This window comes from Plasmodium chabaudi, assembly GCF_900002335.3.
Source record: "Plasmodium chabaudi chabaudi strain AS genome assembly, chromosome: 10".
NCBI classification, from domain to species: domain Eukaryota; phylum Apicomplexa; class Aconoidasida; order Haemosporida; family Plasmodiidae; genus Plasmodium; species Plasmodium chabaudi.
Genome location: NC_030110.2, coordinates 532,526 through 549,343, shown reverse-complemented (window position 1 = coordinate 549,343; position 16,818 = coordinate 532,526). Strand labels below are relative to the sequence as shown.

The 16,818-nt window shown below is 23.4% G+C and overlaps 6 protein-coding genes across 6 annotated transcripts; 2 read left to right on the top strand and 4 right to left on the bottom strand.

Moving 5' to 3' along the window:
- Positions 1-428: 428 nt before the first annotated feature.
- On the bottom strand, positions 429-2,336 carry PCHAS_1012900 (HP12 protein homolog, putative; the record flags this gene model as incomplete). Its single annotated transcript, XM_016798312.1, has 1 exon — positions 429-2,336. The coding sequence occupies one exon, from the start codon at positions 2,334-2,336 to the stop codon at positions 429-431; it is 1,908 nt and encodes a 635-aa protein (XP_016655540.1).
- Positions 2,337-3,285: 949 nt separating this feature from the next.
- PCHAS_1012800 (SF-assemblin, putative) lies at positions 3,286-4,345 on the bottom strand (the record flags this gene model as incomplete). The annotated part of the gene is made up of 2 exons (XM_016798311.1): positions 3,286-3,351; positions 3,617-4,345. 2 exons carry the CDS (start codon positions 4,343-4,345, stop codon positions 3,286-3,288), a joined length of 795 nt encoding a protein of 264 aa, XP_016655539.1.
- A 1,119-nt stretch (positions 4,346-5,464) lies between these two features.
- PCHAS_1012700 (H/ACA ribonucleoprotein complex subunit 3, putative) lies at positions 5,465-5,730 on the bottom strand (the record flags this gene model as incomplete). Its single annotated transcript, XM_016798310.1, has 2 exons — positions 5,465-5,575; positions 5,674-5,730. The coding sequence occupies 2 exons, from the start codon at positions 5,728-5,730 to the stop codon at positions 5,465-5,467; spliced, it is 168 nt and encodes a 55-aa protein (XP_016655538.1).
- A 614-nt stretch (positions 5,731-6,344) lies between these two features.
- On the top strand, positions 6,345-9,677 carry PCHAS_1012600 (HID1 domain-containing protein, putative; the record flags this gene model as incomplete). The annotated part of the gene is made up of 4 exons (XM_016798309.1): positions 6,345-6,558; positions 6,732-9,158; positions 9,256-9,350; positions 9,447-9,677. The coding sequence occupies 4 exons, from the start codon at positions 6,345-6,347 to the stop codon at positions 9,675-9,677; spliced, it is 2,967 nt and encodes a 988-aa protein (XP_016655537.1).
- Positions 9,678-10,051: 374 nt separating this feature from the next.
- On the bottom strand, positions 10,052-13,030 carry PCHAS_1012500 (conserved Plasmodium protein, unknown function; the record flags this gene model as incomplete). Its single annotated transcript, XM_740470.2, has 1 exon — positions 10,052-13,030. One exon carries the CDS (start codon positions 13,028-13,030, stop codon positions 10,052-10,054), a length of 2,979 nt encoding a protein of 992 aa, XP_745563.2.
- A 1,706-nt stretch (positions 13,031-14,736) lies between these two features.
- On the top strand, positions 14,737-16,454 carry PCHAS_1012400 (chromatin assembly factor 1 P55 subunit, putative; the record flags this gene model as incomplete). The annotated part of the gene is made up of 4 exons (XM_016798308.1): positions 14,737-14,936; positions 15,064-15,145; positions 15,262-16,239; positions 16,350-16,454. The coding sequence occupies 4 exons, from the start codon at positions 14,737-14,739 to the stop codon at positions 16,452-16,454; spliced, it is 1,365 nt and encodes a 454-aa protein (XP_016655536.1).
- Positions 16,455-16,818: the final 364 nt, after the last annotated feature.

Here is a 16,818-nt window from a genome sequence, read left to right as displayed (position 1 = left end):
AAACTCATTTTATAAATAATAAATCAAAATATGTATATATCTACATTTATAATACAGCTAAAAAATACAAATATCATTGCGTGTGCATTTTTTGTTACGCTTATAAAATACACACAAAATAATGTCTATATATAAACATACAGTTGCTGTAGTTATTTAACATTTATTAAGATATATGTGGAGATAATACCTTGGCATTTTTATGATTAACTTTTCTACTTATGATTAGGTTCTCATTTTGCACAAACGGATGCATATTTTGCAAACTGAACGTGTTTATATGCTATACTAGGGCAATCGAATAGTCTCATTTTTATTTTAAAAATTTAAATTCACATGACTTGTTCATGCATTTTGCATATTTTTTTTTTTATGTAGCTATTTTGCACACCTTTTTTAATATCCCTATTTTGGCGAGTCACACACGTTTAAATCGTGTTTTGCTTTTTTTTGTTTGGCTTATTAATATTATTTTTCCTATCATTATTTTCATGGTTCTCATTCTCATCTATTTGAAATGAATTTTTTTTATGCTTTTCTTTTATATCATGATTATGTATTATATTTTCATTTTCATTCACATAGCTGTTATCGTGTACAATATCAAATTGGCTAGCTGAGTTTTCTTCATTTATAATTGGCCTTATTTCAGTAGCTTGTTCAAATTCTGTATTAATATTATGATTTGTTACTAAATTAGGTTTATTGTGTTGACTTTCAGTTATATTTATATCATCAACTCTGTTAATGTATCCAGTTGTTTCCATTGGTTCTTTATTTGGAATATATTGTACATGCTCGTTTTCAGGGTGAATAGCATGTATGTAATTTTGGGCTTGATCAGTTTCTGCAAAATTTCCAACATTTTGTGTATGGTGCGGATTAAATGATTGTATTTCTTCGGGAATTGCTGAATTGTTTGGTTTATAATTATTTGAATGTTTTAATTCGTGAATAGTATTAACATCATATTGGTGTTGCACTAAGGGAATTTGATCATCAACATTTTTTTGTGGATTTGCTGGATCATTTTCATAAATCATGTTTGAGTTTATCGAATTATTACCATAAAAAGAATGTGATGTTAAACTATTTAATTTATCATTTGCCCTTTTATTGTGTGAAATTTGAATAGTTGGTTTCATTTTACTAAAATTGTCAAATATACTATATGAACTGTTAATGTGAAAATGTTTATTTATTTGTATATTATGAGCATATAAGACTTCTTTCATTTCATAAACTTCTTGTCGTAAATCTTCAATTGCTCTTATATATGATTTTAATTGAGCTATTTCCAAATCTTTATTATTTTTGGGGTTTAATCTATTTTCAGAGTTCTTTAAAACCGTTTTTTGAGATGTCTCTAAGATGTATGAAAAGAGACAAGTCGATAAAGTAACAAAAACAGAAATAATAACAAGTAAGACAATAATTTTAAATGTTTTTTTCGTTTTAAGTTGTTTTTTAAGTTCCATAATTTTTTGCTCAGTCAATTTAGTTCGTATTTTACTATTATTTTTTGCATTTATTTTATCATCTTTATTTGGCATGTCTTGATAGTATGGTAATATAATATTATATTTATATGATGATAGATAATTTACAATTCTATTTATATAAGATGAAATTTTATTATTTTTTAAAAAAAATTTATTAAATTTTGTTCTATCGATATTTTCATTTTCATGAGTTTCTTTCAATTTATTATCTGTACTATCATCAAATAGGTAGTAGTTTTTTATATTATTATATTTATTATAATTTTTTTTTCTTTGATAATTTTCAAACATTAGATTTTTTGTAGCTTGATTATATTCTATATTATTAAACCCGTTTTCTCCTTCATTTTGGGGACTACTTAAATTCGTTTCTCTTGAAAAAAAATTTCCATTTCCTAGACCCTCTTGAAAGATATGCATATCATTTTTTTTTCCAATATTTTCGATGTTTAACATTTCATTGTTAAGATCTTCCATGATCATATCCATTCCTTCACCATCCATAGTACTACCATCAATTTTTTTTTTTTTAAAAAAATAGTTATTTGCTTTTGTATTTCCATTTAGTTTATCTTTTTCAATTTCATCGTCTAAAATTATTACAGACAAATTGGGGTTACTACTATTAGGGGTACCACCATTTTCGTGCGTATTCATTTTTTGCAAATCATCATTGTTTGTAAGTCTTATAAAGTAATGTATATTTTTATGTTCATTGTAATTTTTTTCAAAACATTCTTGGGAACAATAAAATGCTTCTTTATTATGTTTTAAACAAACAGGACAACAAATATTAGCACCTGTAGTTATTCCACATCCTGAGCAGATCGTCATTTAGTTTTTTGAAAATTGGGAGGGAAAAATTTGAAAAAAAATATTATAACTTCATACAAAGGTGTAAGGAAACTCAAGCTAGTATATATCATACAATGGGGGTATAACTCCTCATATGTATTTTTAGCTATTTTTATTTACGTAAAAAAGTGAAAAAATTACGAGAAAAATATGAGAAAAGGCAAACAAAATAAATTAAGCTTCTTCGTAAATTGTACTTAATTGTACTTATATATATTTATGAATAAAACATTCAAATAAATATGTAAAAATGGATGCTTTCGTTTGTTTACTAACCAAATTACAAATATATTTTTTTCCTTTAACAAAACAAAATATGAAAAAATATGAAAAAAATATGAAAAAATTACGAATTGTAAATTAAAAAAAAATATATACAAATTTACATAAATCTGGATAACCAAAAAAAATACATAATTATAGACGTAAATTTATTTAACGATATTCTAAGTGAGGATATTATATTATTTTGAGAATTTTTCTTTTTTTTCACATTTATTTATGATTTGTTTTTTATATTATTTGTGATCGCGATTATTTACAATGGTAAGTGAAAATATAGCGAAAAATATAAATACAAGCTTTTAATTAAAGTTAAAAAATATATATTGCAAATGGAAATTATTAAGTGCATATATAATGAAAAGGAAAAATAATAAAGGGTACAAAGCGGGACGAGGCATAAGAGCTACTCACCAAACAAGTATACCTCATTTGTTTTTAATAATTGTAAAAAATGAACAAATAAAAAATAAGCAAATAAAAAACAAAAGTAAAAAACAAAAGTAAAAAACAACTTAATACTACGCATGCATAAATGATGATGAAAAAGGAAAAATTTTTCTATATTTTAATAAAAGTAAAATGTTGTAATAAATAAGTTTGTAGTAGGCCATCCTAATATTACATATTTTTTATTTTTTCTAAACTAGCTATTTTTTGCAATGACCGATTGTAATGCCTTTTGCAATACGCTTGTGTATTTATTCATTGCCTTGAAGAGGTGGAAAATAGCGAAATAATGTGAAAATGTTAATTAAGAATAGCAAAATAATGTAAGTGCACACAAATAAAGTATGAGTATGTACCCCCTTTAGAGCATTAAGCATGTAGGGGTAGCGGCATTGCAAGTATTTTGTTATTTACAAACTTGGTTATGCCAACATAGGAGTGTACATTTTTAAAAAAGAAGTAAAGCAATTTGTAAAGGAATAAAAAAAGTTAAAAAATTGCAAAATTAAAAGATTGCAAAATGTTACCTGTATAATGTCGTCGTCCGATTTCTCTCTCTCTTTGATTGTTAAATTAAGAGCATCTTTGATTTCTTCAATTTCATCAATAAATAAATTTTTAAAATTAATATCCTCATCTAAATCATAGTTTAATAATTTTTCACTTTCATTTTTAAGTATTAATAAATCTTCATGCTTAAAGGAAATTTCACTTTGAATTTTACTATTTATATATGCATCAATATTTTCGATTTTTCCAAATAATATATTATCTCGTTTTTTTTTATTATGTACATATTTATTTATAACAATATGAAAATCGGATATATCTCTTTTTAAACTAATTAGTTCTGTTTGTATTTTAGTAGGTAAGTCAACTTTTATTTGTCCTACAACCTTTTCTAATTCATCACATTTTTTAATAATTTTATCTAAATCTAATGAAATATTTTCTATTTTTGTTGTTATTTTATTTAATACATTATTTATCATATCATTAGCACTACGCTCAATTAATTGTTGTATATTTTTATTTTCTTCAATTCTTTTTTTGACTTCCATATTTATATTTCGTTCAATTCGTAATATATCATATTTTATATCTTGATAAAAATTACTTTCTTCCATTGTATTATTTTTTCTTTCATCGGAAAATCTGGAATCAAATAAATTTACATTGCATATTTTATTTTGTTTATTTGTAAAGTAACAATTTAAGTTATCCTCTGACGAAGTGGAAATATCACTGTCTTTCATTTGGGAAAATTTATCTAAAGCTGTATAGCATATATATATACGTGTGTGTATGCAAAGTTTGGATTATATTTATTTTGTGTTTGTAAAAATAGACGGGGGATATAACCAAATTGGTAGACATATATTTTGAGGAATTACAAATAAAATAATAATAATAAATAAAAAAATTAAGGTAAAAATAATTGTTATATATTTTTACAAATTTAAGAGAAAAAAAAAGACGGAGTAGTTAAGTCGTTGCATCCCCATTGCACAAATGTATGCCAATTTATTTTGACTTGAAATATGTCAATTATTTCAAAAAAAAAAAAATACATATTATATACCTTTTGTTAAGTTAAAGAAATTTCAAAAAATTGCTACATATTAGTAATTATATTTTTTTTACAACACAAATTTTAAGAAGAAAAAAATATGTACTATCATACGAGATAGCATGCACTATTATTCGTTTCTTTATTTATATTTTTTTTTAACGATGGTATTTCGATTTATTTCACCTTTTCTAGTTCCTTTATTTTCACAAAATCATTGAATAAAACATGGGAAGGAAGAAAAATAATATAAGAAAATAATTTTTTTTTTTTTAAAGCAATATACACTTTTGTAATGTATATATTTGTCTATGGGGAACATAATTTGTTAAATTCGTATAATTTAAAAAAATAAAAAATTGTAGTATTTACAATTATTTTATGTTTACTTAAATTTTTAAAGATATATACATATAGAATATCAGAAAATGTTTATAGCATATATTTCATGTATGTAGAAAAAGGCTAAGTGTCCTTTAAAAAAAAAATACACACGCTTTTAATTTATATATGTTTAAATTATTTTTTAAATATGTACATATATATTATTGTTTTTTTTTTATTGTCTAAAATTAACAAAAACAAGCAAATAAATTAATTAAAATATTATATTTAACATTTTCAAAGGTATAATACTATTTCTTCATGTATTTATCAAAAAAAAAATAAAGTTTACTTAAGAAATTTGAATTATTTTCATATATTTAATTATATATAATGATGAAATAGGACAAAAATAAATAATTTATGTTTCTTCTGTAAAATATTACCAACTAAATATGCATTATAAGCAAGTGGAAAAGTATTACAACAAATTAAATCGCTTTTTAATGGCTATTCTTTGAGATGAGAATTTATCGTCTGGTGAGAATCGACAAGGGTGGGCTGAAAATGTTACGTTCCCATTAACATTATGCTATAAAGGGGGTTCAAAAATTATTATAATATAATATGTCAAATGAAAGAAATGCAACTATATTTATGTACGTGGTTGTTTTTATATTTTTTCTTTACCTTGAGAGTATAGACCCTTTTTCCATTTTCGTCCAAGTAATATCTTAGCGTATACATTTTGTTAAGCTTAAAAATTTTTTAACTTGTTTTGGTACTTCAAATGGCGAAAATTGTGAATTATTTGATGAGGCAAAAAAGGGGAATACATAAAAGTAGTTTTATCCTTTTCTACGTAGCCAATTAATGTTTTTTTTATTAAAATTATTGTAAATTATATTGTTAAAAATTTTGGGTATTTTTTGTATATTTTTTTTAAAACTGATAAAATATTTGTTATACCTTTAAAGCTTGGTTAATAAAAAAAATATGAAAAATATTTTATGCATAAATTTGTATTACGCATACTAGTTTGGAATTATGAATTTTTTTATTTTTGTTACTTTTTAAAAATATTATATATATTTTTATTTGCATAAAATTGACGAGTGTTTTTTTTTCGTATGTACTTAATTTTATATGGGGGCAGTATAGGGACGGTTTAGCATGCGTATATTTTTTTTGGTACCCTATTCCAAAAAAATATATATAGATTGATATAATAAAATAAAGAGTAAAATTATAATTTTATTTATATTATGATTTGATAAATATTTTTATTTAATATTTTATTATTTTTATATTTATTGCATTTTTTTTTTCATTACACCGTTAGTAAGAAATAAACATGAGTTATGGGGCAAAGTAATGCAAAACACATTCACACTATCTTTGATAAATCGAATCCAGCGAAGTTTGATGAAACTGATTTATATTCAGAACTGCTACATTCCGATGGCAATCTCAAACAGTGTGATTTTTATTTTGTTAAACATATTGTAGATAATGTAGAAAATGTGACACTGTTTTTTAAATTTTTAATAACAACCCTAGAAAAGGTTTTAACAGGTAATAAGACTAAGTAGTGTTTTGTTTTCATAAAAAAAGTTTATAAGCATAAAACATGTTTTCAAACTTGGGTGGGGTTGCAAAATAAATGCATTTTTTGTATGTTTTATGGTAACCTAATTTTTATGCCAACTTTTTTTTATATATAAAATTTTTTATTTTTCGATTATTAGGTCAGCATGATAAATATGTTAACGATTGTAATGTGTGTGTAAAAATATGCTTGCTGGTTTTTCCAGTACTTCAATATAATTATAAAAAAAAAGAAATATTTGATTTAATGTGGAGAGAAAATAATATAGAAAATTTAGTATGTACAAATTATGGTTGCAACAATATTTTGATATTACATATTTTTAATTTTTTATTAATAATCCTTTTTACTGAAAATATAAGTATTAATAGTCGAAATAAAAATGGTCATAATAATTATGAACATCCAGGTAATATTGTGCTAGCTAAAAATACTATTGATATTTATAAACTTTGGCTAGTCAAATTAGTAACCTATGAAGACAATATTGAAACTTCAAATATTATTACAACTAATAATAGGAATACTACTTTTACAAATTCGATAAATGAAGATAATATAAATAATAAATTAGACGATGAAAATAAAAATAAGGAAATTTTTGAAAATGAACAAGATCAAAATGGCGAGCATAATAAAGAAATGGATGAAGAAATAAATAAAATTGATGATTGCTCAAATAAAAATAAATCATTAGTTAATGATAGTAATGAAAATAATAATTACATATTTACAAACGATATAAATTATGTTGAATATTGTGAAGTTAATGATTTAAGCAATGATAAAAAGGGAGATGAAAAAGATATGATAAAATATAATAACACGATTGATTTAAATTTAATTAACAATAGAATAAATATATTAAAATGTTTGTTAATACTTTTAAGTTCCTATATGTATAATGATAATAATAATTATTTAGAAGAAAAAAATATGTATTTATACCTTTTTACTAGTGGAGATATATATTTTAGTTCGAACTTTTTTATATCATTATTAAATGTGATTTATGATAACGAGTTTAATTATTTCAGTTTTTATTTTTATAATGACACATATCTAGAATTTTATAATTTGTGTGTTCATGTTTTAAATATATTAATCGATTTTAATCCATTTATTCTACAAAATGATAAAAAAGTTCATTATATAAATAGTGCTCTAGACTATTTTTTTTCTATCAAAAAAGTTGCTTGTGAGGGGAAAAGACAACCAAGTAATGAAGAAGACAGTGGAAAAAATGACGAACACAACAACAAAAATTCTGAACAAGCTGACCCAAACCAGTTAAGAAATTTCTCTAACTTTGATTCAACTATATACAGTTACTCCTCTGAAGAGTCATGTGATTCTTCTGATAGTATTAAGGAATCTGAAAATGAAGAAAATAGCAGTAAAAAATCGAAAGCTAGAGAAGCAATTTTTAATTTAAAACGAGCTTTGAAAATTAAACGAAACTATTTATCAATAAGCAGAGAGAATAGTAGTGAAAATAATGAGGATAATGATTATTATGAGTATATAAAAAATAGTATAAAAATAAAAAATTTACAAACAAGAAATATATTTTTAGTTATGCTAAGAAATTTAGAGCTAAATTCAATAAAATATATATATAAAGGTGTTTTAAATATGCTAATAAGTTATAAATTATACTTTGAAAATTATGAAGAAGATATATTTTATATAAACAATTATTTATGTCTGTTTTGGAATCTTATGAATAACAATAAGCTACTTGTAAACTATGTGAAAAATCATAATAGTAGTATGTTTTTATTTTATATATTATATATATTAATATGTTTTAATAATAAACGAAAGAAAGAAATGCAATTATTTTCTGACATAAAAAAAAGCGAACCATTAAATGGAGGAAGTAAAAATCTTAATAATAATGGAAATATAGATCAAGAGGGAGGTGAAGAAAAACATATGAGCACTATAAAAACGGAAGATTTAAATAATGAAAAAGATTTTTATAATAACGAAAAATTTAATGAATCAAAAAAATGTGATGAATTTAATATTCGCAAAATTGATGGATTAATATACATATGCTTATTTATAATATTAAAATTATCATCAAATTCAGGTGTATGTAAAAATTTAAATCAAAAATATGATCAAAAAATAAAAATAAACTCTCTTATAAAAAATGCCCACCAATTTGAAACATATGTTGACTTTTTAATATATGCCTTATGCTTACTAATTAATGACAATATATATTTTTTAAAATTTGAACGAATTATAGATATGGCTATTATTATACTTACAAATATTAGTGTCTATATAAAATCAATGAGCATATATTCTTGCGAATGCATAATTAATATTTTGAAAAAAATATTAAAAAAAGAATGGATATTATCTTCACAATATCATCATTATGCATTATTTCTTTTACTGGATTTTATCAATAATATTTTATCTCACAATTTAAATGATAACTATAATCTTGTATATACCATCATAAAGAACAGAGATGTTTTTGTTTCCATTAATAATTTGGATGTTACTCTAAAAGACTGTTTTATTTTCACTCCAAATTTAGACAAAGGTGAGTTTCGCCCTAAACTATGCATATCACAATCGGTAGACACACTATTGTTACTATTCATTATTTTACCGTTTATTTTGTTTTGCTTATTTATTAGATTATTGGGTGCCCACCGAAAGCTGGTTATCCAACTGGAAAAATAAACTTCCCCTCCAGTTCGTTAATTCCATAATTTACGATTTGGCTAGTATGGTAAGAATTTTTTTTATTTTCCCCTAGTTTTACCTTAACTGTTCATATTTTTTTTTTATTATTATTAATTTTGTGTGCAATTTTTTTTTTTTTCAGATTGAAGAAGAATGCGATAAAAAGGAAATATTGGACTATAATGAAGTCGTAAATTTAATAAAATCAGAATGCTCAATAATAAAAAATGAGAAAATACCGTTTATCATAAGAAAATATGAGAAAAATATTTTCTTGTCTAAATGGTTTACAAATTATATATATTTTTTATTATTTTTCCATTTTTATAAACAAAATATTTTTATAAATAATGGAATTAAGTTTATATTTTAATTAGGAACTGGTCAGGTAGATTATCACAAAAATGCATATCTGCATTATTGATATGTTTAAAAATAAAACATCTTGCATACTTTTTTTTTTATGTATTTACGAAAATCGTAACATTTTTTTATGTAAATAATTTGGAACAAATATACTAAAATTTATATAGACATAATTTGGAAAGGAATATATTTCCTTACAAATACGAAAAGTGTAAGGTAGTTTTGACCACATTAGTGAAAATATACAAAATAATAATATATAGTTTGCGGTTAATACATTTTTAACATATGCTTATTTTTGGAAATAAAGTATAACAATTTTTTAGAACAAAAGAAGGGGGATACTATTGAAATGGGTTTCTTTCTGTTCTGATACCTTTTTTATTCTCCCTTTTTCTGGCTATTCAAAAAATAGACTTCGTTTTCTCCTGGGTGTGCAAATTTTTCATTAATAATTTCATTCATTCTTTTATTTACATAATAGACAAAATATAATAACAAATAAATATGGTCTGTATTAAATTTGTTGAGAAATTTCTTCTTATATAATTTTAAGTTACACAAAAGAAGGATCGGATTTGCACATTTTTTTCTTTTTTTAATGTTCGTTTGTATAAAGCTATTTATATATAGCATATTATTTGGTTCCCTTAAAATGTCTACCAATGGAGTTTGTGTATCATTATTTTTGGGGGTTGTAGGAATATTTATTGAACTTTCATTATGATTACATTTTTCCTGATCGTCTTCTTGGATGCTTGCTTGTTTTATATAATCCACATTTGTGCTATTATCATCGTTTTCTTCGGTTGGCTGGTTAAATATACTTACAAAGACGTGGTCCATATCTTTGTTTACTGCATTAATAATGGTGTCGTAATAATTTTTTGTTTTCGGTCTGATATACTTTACAATGGAATGTATTAAATTTGTGATTTTTTCATTATAGCGTTTTTTTTTATATTTTTTTTGTATTTCATATAAATAGTGAGAATATTTTTCATTTTTTTTATTTTCTACTTCTTTTAAACTGTCTATATTTATTTTATTTTTATTTTCAATTTGTTCTTTAATTATTTTACATATTTTATCTCTTTTCTTCCATTTTTTATGTTCCGAATGTAGTGATAAGCTTCTTTTTTGTTTTCCCACTTTAGAAGATAAATTATTTTTTTTTATTTTTTTGCATATGATGTTGTGGTCACTTTGGTATGTGTAGTCATTTGATGTAATGTGTTTATTTCGTTTTTTTTTCATTTTTTTATTTTTAATTTTTGTTTGAAATTCTGATTCTTTTATTTCACATTTTGATGGGTCTTTATTTATAGGGCAATTTGACTGATCGTTTAAACTGTCAGTTGAACATTCAGAGGACTGCTCGTTTAGTTCCCCATCCATGTCCGTTGATATCTCATCTGATATGATTAGCTCATCAGGTGAAATGTCTAATTTAATGGTAATACCCCATAAAAGCAATAATAAATGGGCTAGGATATTTTTTTTTCTATCACCATCAGTGTCGTTATCTTTGGCTATTTTGGAATTTTGTTCGTTCACTGGACTGGTATCATTGCAATTTATAGGAGATTCTTTTTGTTCGTCAATTGGAGTTTCCTTTTGAGGTTGATCTAAATTATCTTCTAATACTTTTTGTGTTGCTGACATATCAGTTTGTGATGGGGTGGAAGAGTTACTAGATGAAGAATAAAACCGAGATAACGAATTTATGTATAGATAGAAATTTTCAGGGTATGTTAATTTAAGATGATTTGTTTGGAGAGTATTATCAAAATTTGTAGAACAAAATTCAATTCTTACAATTTTAGAAATAAATAAAAATATGTCTATCAAAAGGTGTATTAAAAAATTTTTTATGAAGGATATAAAAAAATGGAAATTTTTTATAATTTTTTTTTTTTTTTCAAATTTTTTAAATCCTATTATAATATCATTTTTATATAAATAATTATTTAATGGTAAATTAGAAATTAAAAAATCCCATAGTTCATTAAATGTTATACTATTAGTGTCTGAACAGTAAAAAGAGGAATATAAATGAAAAATATAATAAAAGCTGTTATAATTATATTGATTAACCAATGAATAATTTAGATATAAATTTTTATCTATAAAAAATATTAAAGGAATAATATCTTTATCTGTTATTGTATGATTTATTTTTTTAAATTCATTAAAAAGTGGTTCTATTTTACATTTTTGATTTATTATAAATCTTCGTCCATCTTCCTCTTGAATCCATTTATTAAGTAATACATATATTTTTTTTTCAAAATCACAATTTTCTTTTTTTTCAATTTTTTTTATTATTTCATCAAAGCTGTCTAGATTTATTTCATCTTCCAAAACGGATGCATTTTTTGGGTCTACTTGTGTGTTTTCCTCCGTTTGTCTTTTTTTCAATTCTGTTGTCTTTTTTTCAAAATGCTGACCAAGACCTTGCTTGTTTTTCATATCTAGTGCTATACTGAAAGAATTACGATGCGTATCAATTTCCAACGTGTTTTCATCATTAAAATTAGCGATCATGGAGGAGGATAATAAGTTTTGAGATTTATTTCGTCGTAGTTTTATATGCTGTTCATAATATGCATTATATAAAGCTATATCTTCTTGAGATAGTAAGTTTTTTTTATGATAAATACTTTTTAAAATTTCTTTTTTTTGTTCATGCTCTTTTAATTTATTTTCCTGTTCTAGCATATCATATTTACTGTAAAAATTTTGTATTTCTTTTTCGAAATGACCTTCTTCTATTTTCGAATTTTTGTTTTCAAAAAAAAGTGCATTATTATAATTTCCATTAATATTATGATAATTTATAGCACTAGTCACATTATTAAATGGTATGGGGGTTTGATTTTCTTTTAATAAATCATTGTCTATGCTTTCTGATTCTGAACCGATATCATTACTTAATCGTATAATGTATTGGGAAAATAGTAATATTGGATTCAGATTTTTTATTATAGTTTTGTAACTTTCATCATGTTTATGTTCTACTAATTTAGATATATATAAAACAAAAGAATCAAATGTTTTTTTTAAAACAGGAAATATATTACAATACATATATGTATCTATATCATCTTTTTCAGAATATTCGAAAGAATTATTTAATATTATATCATATAAATTTGAAAATTTTTCTAATTCTTTTTGTTCTAATATATTCATATAACTCCTATAAAAGTATATAACCTTTTTTGATTTATCTATATATTTTTTTTTTAACTTATTTTTTATTTCATCACTTTTATTATTTATTTCAAACTCTGGGGGACCCAGTAATGTGTTTAACATATTCCGAATGATGTCTAACTTTTTATTTTCATTCATCATTTTCGAATATTACACAATCCATGAGCTTAAAATTTGCCACATCGCAATTGTCCTATATAATGGATATACATATATTTATTTATTTTATTTTTTAAATAAGTTGAATCATGTTTTATTATTATTTTTTTTTATTTCCATAGACAATCGTACATGCGAAGTATCACTACTCATGATTTACTCTCCGTTTTTTTAAAAGGCAGAAAAAATAAATATATGGAAATTCTTAATTTTTCATTTCAAGAAGTTTGTGCTAATATACTTATGCGAGGACTTAAAATATGTGTACATGCCATATTTTCCATTATTAAATTTTTTAATTTAATTTTTGCAGTGTGCAAAATAGGAGAGAAGAATAGCTAGTGATAGACATATATTCATATTTTATATAAATATAAGTATATTATTATTTTTTTTCTACTTAAGCATTCTACATGAATTATTATATGTGTGATATAACATGTGTGTGTTTATTTTTTTTTTTTTTTAAGAAAACATTCTATGCATTTTTTAAGTTTCCTACGATATTTTTAACGACATTAGGATATGCCAACAAAGCCATAAATTTTATATCCACAATGTGAAACAAACTGGAAAAAAAAAATAGAGTAGTTATATATATGCACAGTTTGATCTTATCAAATGGTGTTATAATTAAAATTGAAAAGGTTTACACAAAAAAGAAAATATTAACAAATTTGGAAACCATGGTGAAATAGAACTATTATCAATTAGCGATATTTCAGTAATATTTTGAGAAAAAAATTAAATAATTTTATTATTTTTTTATAAGAAATGTATTTTAAAAGCCTTTCTTCCTTCATTTCCAAAAAATAAAAAAAAAATATAAATCGGAAAATAATTATTAACTAAGAAAATGTGTTTTTTTTCTTTATTTCTTATTAAAAATGTATGTAAATATTTGCTTAATAAATGATTAAAATAACTGGTGGTTGTGGCTATTTTTACTTTTTTCAACTTAGATATATTTAAAAAATTTTTTTGAAAAAATATAATAGCGTTCCATTCGTTTGGTAATGGTATCGTGCTCGTATGTACGTATTTTTGTGTGTATATATTTTTATAACTTGGGATTTATTAAAGTATGTAGTTATTTATGTAGTATTTATGCATTATTTTTACATACTATTTTACAAATATCTTTTAACTAATGATTATATATTTTTAAAATATTTCTTAAAGCTTTTTAATAAATTTTTCTAAATGGAATTTTCAAGGTTTTTATTTTTATTGGGGTATGGGAATATTTAAAAAAACCCAAAAAACAATTTGTATTCTTAATATTATTTTAAATACACTATTTCAAGTGTTACAATTTTTAAATTATTAACCATATTGTTAAATATGATAAAATATTATTTCAAGAGTATTAATAAATTGTTAATACACATTTATACTTAACTAATGGTTTATTCATATTGTGACTAATATTATCGTTACAAATAAATAATATATACATTCTTCGACACCAAAATGATTTTTATAAAATTCATTTTTGCTACCTTCATATAATTATAATGCGAAAAAATAGTCTTAAAGATATATAACCAAATATACATAACATAAATATATGCACGTCTTCATGAACGAGATCGAAGGTCGATGGTCTTCCATGTAGCATAAAATATCGTTACTGGGTGCATAAAAGAAAATATTATATACATGTTTATGTACAATATTAAGTTAAAATGAAAAAACAGGGTAATAACCTGAATAATTTTAATGATATAAATAATAAAAATGAAGAACCACAATCCAATTACATAAATGCCAATGTAGAAAATTCAAAGTATTGGCAATATAACACAATCTTGCTTTATAATGTAATTATGATATATAACTGTGAATGGCCGTCCCTCTTTGTTGAATGGATGCCCAACGTGTACAAGTACGAAATGCAGAGTATCACTAATGCATAGTTATGCAAACATGCTTATGCTGTATGAATGTTTATGTGTGTGCGCATGTAATCGATTTCTTGCTTTATTTTCAACACCTGCTTTTTTTTCATGTAGACGAAGCCAGGATTATTACTCTCAAGACTTAATACTAGGGACGTATAGCACTGAGAAAAATAACTACATCCTCGTTTTAGAAGTAATAAACAATCCAAATTGAGCTACATTACAAATATGCATTCATGTAATATATTTTTTTTTAATTTATAATGGCTAGCTAAATAGCTATTTTTTTTTTTTTTTTCACTTTGTCAGGTGAGTTTACCAAGCGAAGAGCTATCTCAATCCAATTTTTATTACGACAAGATTGGAGATTTTAGACATAATTCATCTAATGATACAACGAATAAATTTAAGATAAAAAAAAAAATATATCATGAATGTGAAATAAATAAAATAAGTTGTAATCCCGAAAAAAACAACATTATAGCTTGTTTTTCATCCAATGGAAATATACATATTTTAAATTTAAATGATTATGAATATGATGAAACAGAATTAAAGAATAGTATTGTATATAATTTTGATTATACTTTAAAAGGTCATTCAGGTGAAGGATGGGGATTACAATGGGATAAAGAAACGAATTTGATAGCATCGTGTGCAGATGATTCCTATTTATGTGTATGGGATATAAATTCCAGTAGTATATCCAATGATAATGTTAGTGTAAAATGTGATACAACTACAGACCCATCGCTAGCTAATACCAATGATAATTCTTCTAAAGGTATGATACAACCTGTTATTAAATTTTTTAATAATAACATTCCATTGGAAGATTGTTGTTGGCGTGATCAAAACATATTAACAGTGTCAGATGATGGGCAATTACATATATATGATATACGTAGTAAGAATGCAGTAAATTCAATAAAGGTCACAAGTCATACATTAAATGCAATTGATGTTAATCCACATAATAAGAATATATTTGCAACAGGTGGAACAAATAAAGAAATTGATTTATGGGATATTCGTTATACTAATAAATCATTACATCGAATAATTTCCCAAAAAGAAAATATAATAAAATTACAATGGGATAAGTATCAGCCAGGAATTTTATCATCATCATCTAGCGATAAATATATTTATTTTTTTGATACTAATAAGATTGGAATAGAGCAAACTTATGAGGATTCTCAAGATGGTCCACCTGAACTTATATTTATTCATGGTGGTCATTCTTCAAATGTATTAGATTTTTCTCTTAATTCATCTTATTCAATGGTATAAAATATAGTGCATAAAATGTGATTCACCATTTGTTCGTATATATTATGCTTATAACTACATAGTTTCATATATACATATATGTATGTTTCTTTTTTACGACGTAGATGATCTCTTCTATTAGTGAGGATAACTCTCTTCAGATTTGGCAGCCATCACGACAAGCCTATGAAGACGAGTCAGATAGCCATGATGATACAGATGTTGAATAAAATTTGTGAAATAAAAATTGTAGAATTATTTTAGAATTTTTTTATTATCTTAATGAATATTGACATATTGGAAGTACCTTTCTACATGCACACATGGTGTGTAGTTATTTTTTGAATACCTTTTCATTGTTTTGTTTATTGCCTCATTGTTTTTAACAAAAGTAATAAATAGCTATTTAATATTTTTTTTTAATTTATGTTAATGTTTTTTTTTATTTTTTTTTTTTTTTATTTTGTATAGCAATTGTTAGACATTAAAATGCCTTACCATTTTTTTAGTAAAAATTTTCACAAAAAAAAAAAAAAAAAATTAATGCACATATGTACGCACTAATATTATCAAAAAAATAAAATGAATATAAAT